The sequence below is a fragment of the Elephas maximus genome, chromosome 13, assembly GCF_024166365.1.
Source record: "Elephas maximus indicus isolate mEleMax1 chromosome 13, mEleMax1 primary haplotype, whole genome shotgun sequence".
Classification (NCBI taxonomy): Eukaryota; Metazoa; Chordata; class Mammalia; order Proboscidea; family Elephantidae; genus Elephas; species Elephas maximus.
The window spans coordinates 95,781,243-95,789,333 of NC_064831.1; the positions used below are offsets into that span (position 1 = coordinate 95,781,243).

The 8,091-nt window shown below is 51.3% G+C and overlaps 2 protein-coding genes across 3 annotated transcripts in view; both read right to left on the reverse strand.

The window, feature by feature from the left end:
• Positions 1-7,224, reverse strand: part of MTMR10 (myotubularin related protein 10) — a 74,051-nt gene extending 66,827 nt beyond the window's left edge. For both annotated transcript variants that reach the window (XM_049852830.1, XM_049852829.1), the window contains exons 1-2: positions 7,064-7,224; positions 6,173-6,233 (exon numbers count right to left, since the gene is read on the reverse strand). In XM_049852830.1, coding sequence (XP_049708787.1) covers positions 6,173-6,233; positions 7,064-7,132 — 130 coding nt within the window. In that variant the 5' untranslated portion in view covers positions 7,133-7,224. The remainder of the gene's footprint in view (positions 1-6,172; positions 6,234-7,063) is intronic.
• On the reverse strand, positions 7,216-7,727 carry LOC126087860 (sterile alpha motif domain-containing protein 1-like). Its single transcript, XM_049905706.1, has 2 exons — positions 7,608-7,727; positions 7,216-7,555 (listed from the first exon to the last, which is right to left on the reverse strand). Exons 1-2 carry the CDS (start codon positions 7,725-7,727, stop codon positions 7,223-7,225), a joined length of 453 nt encoding a protein of 150 aa, XP_049761663.1. The 3' UTR covers positions 7,216-7,222.
• Between the last annotated feature and the right edge of the window lie 364 nt (positions 7,728-8,091).

The following is an 8,091-nucleotide window of genomic DNA, read 5'->3' on the forward strand; positions in this document are numbered from 1 at the left end:
CGCTTCTTCCCACCTCACCAAATCTGGTTTAGGTGGCCTTCTTCTAAGCCCTCACAACCACCTCTGCTGTCCTCTACTGAAGCATTTCCCCACTGAACTGTGTCTAAGGGCAGGATTCCACCTTTTCCAGCTTTTTGTGCCTCTGCCAAGAAGCATCAAGCACACACTCAATACCTGCTGAGCAAATTAATTCATGATTGTTAGCTCTATCATTTCAACTCTTACTCCTTCCTACCTCATGCTGTCGTTAGGTATTGTCGAGTTGGTTCCGACTCACCGCAACCCTATGTACACTGCCTGGTCCTGCGCCATTCTCACAATCGTTGTTGTTTGAGCCCACTGTACCCCGTAGATACTTAAAATGATTCTGTTCCAAGGGTCGGAGCAGGGCAACAGCCATCAAACTCAACTCACTGCAAACCTCCCATCCTCATCACAAAGCCACTGGCATTCAACCAGCCTCTGCTTAAGCATGGCCAGCAACAGGAAGTCCACTGCCTCCCAAGACATTCTATTTTCTGGCAGCTGAAACTGTTTGAAAGTTCCTCCTCAAGCTGGGTCAAAATCTGTCACTGCTGTGAAAAGGGCTGAGGCAAGGACAGAGCTCCTTCTGCCTCACTAGGGAACTCCCTTTAGGCTGATATCCATTCCACCCTCAATCAGCTCCAAAGGCATAAATCTGTGTTCTGCCACCAGCAGTCAGGTCAGCCATGCCGCCAGGTGGCTAAAGGCATCGCCTTGGAGTCAGCCCAAATCCTGGCTATGCCCTTACTAGCCGCGTAACACTCGGTAAGCTACTTCACCTCTGTAAGCTATAGTTTTCTCATCTGTCACCTGAAGATAAACTGGTACCCTACCAGATAGGGTTATGATGAGAATTAACCTGTAAGATATACTAGGTAAGGATCTTAGTTGGAAGTGTCAGAAACACACTTGGAACTGGCTTAACAAAAAGGGGATTCTGTGGCTTTTTGTTAGCTGGGCCTCAAGGAAAATGGAGCCTAGCAACTGAACGCCATCCAACACTCCCTGAGTTCTTGCCTCTGCTTCTCTCAACACTGACTGGACAGGTTTTTTGGAGCTATGGCCACTGGCAGCATTTACCAAAAAGGATCTCTTTCCTTAGCTCTAATCTGAAAACATCCAGAGGAAGACTGTGCTCATGCCTGCAGCCTGGGGTGGGTATTTGTTTGCTGCCCGCACTAGAACCCGAGGCTGGGAGGAGATGAGGAAGACCAAACTTGTCAAAAAAGGAAGGGCACATTTTTCAGAACACAGTGGAAGGACTCCTGGGCAGACAGAACAACTGACGTTCTGTGTTTGTAGGCTGATTAATTGGCCCTATCACATCAGAAGGAAACCCTGGCGGTGTGCTGGTTAAGAGCTGCCGCTGCTAACCAGGAGGTAAGTAGTCTGAATCCACCAGGCACTCCTTGGAAATTGTACGGGGCAGTTCTATTCTGTCCTGCGGGGTCGGTTGCTGGGACTCGGAATTGACTCAACAGCAACGGGTTTTTGGTTTTGGTTGTATGATAAGAATCTCGTCCAGTGGCTTTCAGTTTAGATTTCACAGATCAGGTATACTATAAAAATAACTCTGGGTGCCAATACAGAGGTCTCAATCCTTTAGGGTGCTAATTAAAAAAAAGAAAAAAATTTAAGGCCACATCTACAGTGTTGACATGTTTAATAAAAGAACATATCTATACCAAAGAACTAAGAAGAGCATGATCTTAGAATAAAGGACAATCCCTTGAATGAAATAAATGTAGCTTCATGAAAAAGCCACATTCTTCTTAATTTTCTCATTTTGACCAAGGACTGGTAAGACCTTCCTCCAGATCTGGCGTCAGGCCCTGCCTGGAATCTGGGAACCACTGATCCAGGTGGCATCCTTCTCTCTCTCCCACAGGCAGCTTGGAGCTTGCACCAGCCCATGCTGCAGCAAAGGTACGCAAGCCTCCAGCACCCAGGGGGACGCAGGTGCTCCCTGAACTGATCCACCAAGCACAGCCCAGCACCCAGGGGGATGCAGATGCTCCCTGAACTGATCCACCAAGCACAGCCCAGCACCCGGGGGGATGCAGGTGTTCCCTGAACTGATCCACCATGCACAGCCCAGCACCCAGGGGGGACGCAGGTGCTCCCTGAACTGATCCACCAAGCACAGCCCAGCACCCGGGGGGACGCAGGTGCTCCCTGAACTGATCCACCAAGCACAGCCCAGCACCCGGGGGGACGCAGGTGCTCCCTGAACTGATCCACCAAGCACAGCCCAGCACCCGGGGGGACGCAGGTGCTCCCTGAACTGATCCACCAAGCACAGCCCAGCACCCGGGGGGACGCAGGTGCTCCCTGAACTGATCCACCAAGCACAGCCCAGCACCCGGGGGGACGCAGGTGCTCCCTGAACTGATCCACCAAGCACAGCCCAGCACCCGGGGGGACGCAGGTGCTCCCTGAACTGATCCACCAAGCACAGCCCAGCACCCAGGGGGGACGCAGGTGCTCCCTGAACTGATCCACCAAGCACAGCCCAGCACCCGGGGGGACGCAGGTGCTCCCTGAACTGATCCACCAAGTCAGGAGCTATCGAAAAAAAGACATGAGCACAGCCTGGCATTACTTGTTCTTAACCTATGCTCGAACACACACACACACACACTCTCTCTCTAAAATTTACACACTCATCCCTCCCTCATTTTCAAAATGGATTGGAGTAATTTTGCACATACAGAGTTCAGTTGTTAAAAGAATGAGATCTGTGTAATGATGGAAAGATGGAGAGAAACCGTGGGCAAAGGCTGGCTGCTCTGACAAAAACCAGCTGCTGTTAAGTCAGTTTGACTCATGGTGACCCCGTGTGTGTCAGCAGAACTGAGCTCCCCAGGGCTTTAAATGACTGATTTTCAGAAGCAGATCAGCTGGCTTTCCTTCCAAGGTACCTCTGGGTGGACCTGAATGTCCAACTTGTTGATTAGCATTTGCACCACCCAAGGAAAAATACTACATTTCAGCTCTAGGCTCTGATACAATTCTCTCAAGAAGTTTGGCTCTGAACTGAGAACAAGCTGAGATGCAAGGCACCAAAGAACAGTCTTCCTCTCGCTACTAAATCTGGGAGCTGAGTGTGTGTGTGTGGGGGGGGGGGAGCTGAGGGTGTGTGGGAGCTGGGGGTGTTTGGGAGCTGCGTGTGTGTGTGTGTGTGTGGGAGCTGGGGGTATGTGTGTGTGTGGGAGCTGGGGGTATGTGTGTGTGTGGGAGCTGGGGTGTGTGTGTGTATGCTAATAGTTTAAGCAAGTGGTCTGAGGGATCCTTTCATTCAGTCATTTACTCAATAACATTGGTGTCTATCACATTCCAGGCACTGTGCTCAGGCCACAAAGTTGAATTAGGTACAATTTATATATCTCAAAGAGTGCTATGAACCTGGGAAATTGAGAATTACTAACATAAACCATAATCTAAATTAAATCACTAGTCATTTCCTTCTAGTCACATAATAAAAGATGAAGATCACTTTTAATTTAGCCTTGTTAAGTTCCAACTGAGCACGTGGTGACTACACACAAATAAACAATTGACTCTGTGTTCTAATTTTCATCTGCTTACTGAATTAAAAGTTCACAGTTCGGGCAACTGAATTAGAATATTCTTGAACCCAAGGTAATATGCCAAAGCATGACATGCAAGACTATATCCCTGAACAATTGCTTCTTGTCCTGTGTGCCTGTGTAAAGACATAGGTGACCTGGCCAAGTCTTCTCTTGGTTTCTGACAGTAATGAAGGGCAGAATTCTATTACTGAAGCGCTCTTAGTAAAAGCCCTAGCCTAGCCTAGGTCTTTGGATCACCAATGCTGCAGTTACTACCACACGCCTTCCACATCTCACAGGTAGAAGAGTAGGCTGCACACCCAAAGGAAGAGCAACAGTGGTTCTAGCAGCAGTCAGAGATGTGACATGAGAGGTGAAGCAGGGAACGGAGACTACAACGGGGCACCAGACAGAACACAACCAGGAAGTGTGTGGGATAGGCTGGGATGAGAAGGTAAGAACAGAAGGGTTGGTTGGGAAGGAGGGCAAAAGACATGGCAATCAGGACTGGTGAAATGTTCTGCATGGAATAAAGTGAAAACAACACTGGGTGATAGCAATCACGTATGCGTATACAGATTTTAACTGCGATGTGGCATTCAGTGGAAGAAAAATACAGGTCAGAGAATTCCTTAATGGGCAGCTAAAAGAATACCCAGATTTGGCTGCTATTTCTAGGACAAGTAAACCACTTAGAGTCAGGAACCAGGTTTAAAATCTTCCTCAGAAAATTATGATGTTTTAATAGAAACGTGAGTTTCTGGAATTCTACAGAACGGATGTCCCTTCAATGAAAAGCTTCTTTAAGCTTATCAATATTTAGCAAAATTTTTCATAAGCATATCTTAAAAAAAAAAAAGAACCAAGCACTATCATTTGCAGCTAAGATCATGCTGTTTATCAGTGTCAAACCACACTATTGGGAAAGGGGATCAAAGCCTAAGAATCCAGCCTGTTCAGACAAAGTAAAGAAAACCAAAGTTCAACAGCTCCCAGGCATTCGAGGTGAACGCTGTTTCCCATAACTGCCTTTAAATGCCTGGAGTGATTAAGACTGAAAGAGAGCACACACAGGGAGGAAAAAAACACCCATTGCCATGGAGTCAATTCCAACACACAGCAACCCTATAGGACAGAGTAGAACTGCCCCATAGGGTTTCCAAGGAGCGGCTGGTAGGTTCAAACTGCCAACCTTTTGGTTAACAGCCAATCACTCTGACACTAGGGCTCCACAGAGGGTTACTTATTAATTCCATTGTCATTTTGAGGGAAAGTACAAAGGGTTAACGAGTACACTTTGCTTGGGTGAAAAGCATTAACAAAATAAAGGGAAAATATTTATAACTCCAATAAATAAGTTAAAATATTTTTTAAGAGTTAGTATCTAAAACATGGAAGCACCGGTTAATGTTTTTAATGTGTGTCCCTACTTAATATTTAAAAACTTAAAGTACAAATTTTAAAGTTTCCATGTTTTTCAAGTACCACCTACAAAGTTCTAACCATTTCTAAATCTAGCATTGAGTGAAAACTCTGAGGTTTTAAATGTTAATAGCAGCCATAAGCTGGTATTTGATTACATTTTAGGTTTAAAACAGGTTTCCTAAGTATCCGGATCCTCCTCCTAATAAATCATATTAAATAATTGACTTTCCCTAATTATTATGTAAGGAATGACCTAAAGCTAAACCCCCGCCTACCATCAACTACCTCCTCCACCTCTCAGATAAATCTTGTTCTAAAGAAGTCATTCCCAACTAGGAGGAGGAGATTTTGCCCCCCCAGGGGACATGTGGCAATATCTGGAGATGCTCTTGGTTGATACACCCGGAGGGGAGGAGGGGTGCATTCAGTGGGTAGTCAGGGATGCTGCTAGATGTCCTACAATGTACAGGACAGCTCCTTACCCCTCAACAAAAAATTATCTGCCCCAAAACGTCAGTAGTGCCACTGTTGAGAAAAACCCTGCTCTAAGCTGAAAAACCAAATTTGCAAATACACCTGACAACTTGAAAAAATAATTGCCAAGTAAGTAACCCAAACTTCATCAAGCTTTCTTATTCGTATAGAGACACAGATGTAATAAAGACTGCTTTTTTTTTTATACTACCAAAATCCATTAAAAATGAGAACTGATCATTAATCATTAACGCACGAAGTTGCAGAAGACCGACATAAAGAATAAACGCTTTTTTCACTACCTAAGCAACTAAATTTTTTTTAAGCAGCTAAAACAACTAAAATTTTTTTACGCAACTAAGCAACTAAAGACACACTGCCTTTCAAAGAGAACATCTCAGGAAGCCAAAAAGAGAGTGAGTCTTTTCAAGGTAGCTACACTATTGACAGTTTCCTATGATCCTTCCAACTTTCAAGTATCAACACTAATCAGCTGTTACCTTTTGTTGCTGTTTAGTTTTATTCAACATTTTAATTTCTTTTTCCTCTCAGTCATTAGACTTTTAACTGGAAAAACTTTAAAATACAGGAGGGAAGTTAACTACAGGGTACTAGTGGGTATAACAATCTTAGACAAAACACATTTCTAAAGTATCTGTTAGAATTCTAACGTTTACCTGGCAAAAGGACTGGCTCCAGTTTTTTAATCTTCGGTTCCGAATTAATCTTATCATCAGTCTGAAAGACATTCGCAAAAACAAACAAAAATCAAACTTTTTCGCAGTGAGGTGCTAACGAAAATTGACTTCCTAGGTAAGAACACACGCCCAGTCACATACTCCCCGCCTTAAAGTCTCTCCCGTTCACTCTCTCCTTTTTCCACCTGCTCACATCGACTCGGGAGCCCGGCGGTAAACGCAGGAAAGCCGCCTGTGCCGACTCCAGGTGCTCGCTCATGCACAGCCACCGCCTCCAGGTGCCCCCAGCGACCGCCCCCAGGTGCCCCCGGCCACCGCCCCCCGGTGCCGTGCCAGGTGCCCCCGGCTACCGCCCCCCGGTGCACCCGACCACCGCCCCCAGGTGCCCTACCAGGTACCCCCAACCACCGCCCCCCAGTGCCCTCCCAGGTGCCCCCAACCACCGCCCCCCAGGTGCCCTACCAAGTGCCCCCAGCCACCGTCCCCCGGTGCCCCCGGCCACCGCCCCCCGGGGCCCTACCAGGTGCCCCCAGGCGCCCCCGGCCACCGCCCCCAGGTGCCCTACCAGGTGCCCCCGGTCACCGCCCCCCGGTGCCCCCAGCCACCGCCACCGCCTATCCACAAGGCGCGGAAGGCGAGGAGCGAAGCCCAGCCACCGAGGCTCCGCCGAGTCCCGCCACCGGCACACCTCCCCCCGGGGCCCGGCAGACACACGCTCCCCAGCGCGCCGGCTCCGGGCTCCGGAGAAGGAGCGTCTCTGGGCTCCGACAGCCGCGCGGACGGGGCGCGGAGACGGCGCGGCCTCGGGGGTCCCTGCGCCGGCGGCTCCCCGGAAGCGCCGCAGAGGGGCGCCGGGGGAGGGCTGTTTACCTGCGGCGGCGGCAGCGGCGGCAGGAGGTAGGACCTGAAGGTGGGTCTGGGCGGCCTGAGGGAGAACATGGTGCCGCCGCCTTTTCCCGCCGGCCCCGACGCAGCACCGGACCCGCCGCGGGGCAGCCGCAGCGCTGACGCCGCCCGACGCCGCCCGACTCACGGCTCCCTGTGTGGCCGCCCAGGCCGGGTCTGCGGCCGGGCCGGCCGGGGCGGACTGACGGGCGGGGACACGGCGGAGCGCCCGCCCGAGCGGGGAGGAGCCAGGGCAGCGCCGGAGCGACGCGGGCGCCGGGGCCCATCCCCGGCTGGGGCGCAGCGCCCCGCCCCGAGAGACCGCGTGCGCAGGGCCGGCAGCGGGCGGCCGCTGACCTCTAGGCCGCTCCGGCGCCGGAACGCAGGACTCGTGCCTGCGCTTGCCGCCCGGACCTCAGCGACAGCGCCGGGGACCGCGGAACCCGGTGGCCATCTTGAGGGCGCTCCTACGGCGGCCTGCGGGGGTCACGGCGACCCACGGGGACTACGGCGGCCCGCAGGGACCTACGGCGGCGCGCAGGGGCCACGGCAGCCGCGGGAGGCGGTTTGCGACGGCGGTGCGTTGCAGTCTGTCCCGACTGCCCCGCGGACCCTCCTTTCCGGGGCAGTTCCCGTGACTGCTGCTCATTAGTTATCAGTCCGGGGCGATCTTTGTTTTTTCGAGTCTTGGGAAGGAGTTCGGGGTGGAGGGAAAGGGCCGTGGTGCCGCCGACTCGGCCAGTCGGTCACGCTTTGCTCACGGTGTGCGAGGGACCGTCACGGGGGAGTGGGCGGGCGCGGCCGACAGTGACCACGGTCGAACGTTCGGCGCGGTCTCTGCCGCACGCGATTAGGGTCCATTCTCGGAGGAGATTCTTCCTTCGCTTCGTCTGTTGTCATGGCGCAGGTCTTTGACCCAGGGATGCCTACTCCCTGCTGGCGTCCACGGGATGCTACGACTTGTGTGGTCTGTGGTTGAGAGGACCGTGGACAGATAACATTGGCAGGTAGTC

Bases quoted from the DNA above. Each gene is read 5' to 3' on its own strand.
- LOC126087860 (XM_049905706.1), bottom strand. From the start codon at position 7,727: ATGAGCAGCAGTCACGGGAACTGCCCCGGAAAGGAGGGTCCGCGGGGC. The intron at 7,556-7,607 runs GTAGGTCCCTGC...TGACCCCCGCAG, and splicing joins CGTGGCCCCTGCGCGCCGCC to GCCGCCGTAGGAGCGCCCTC.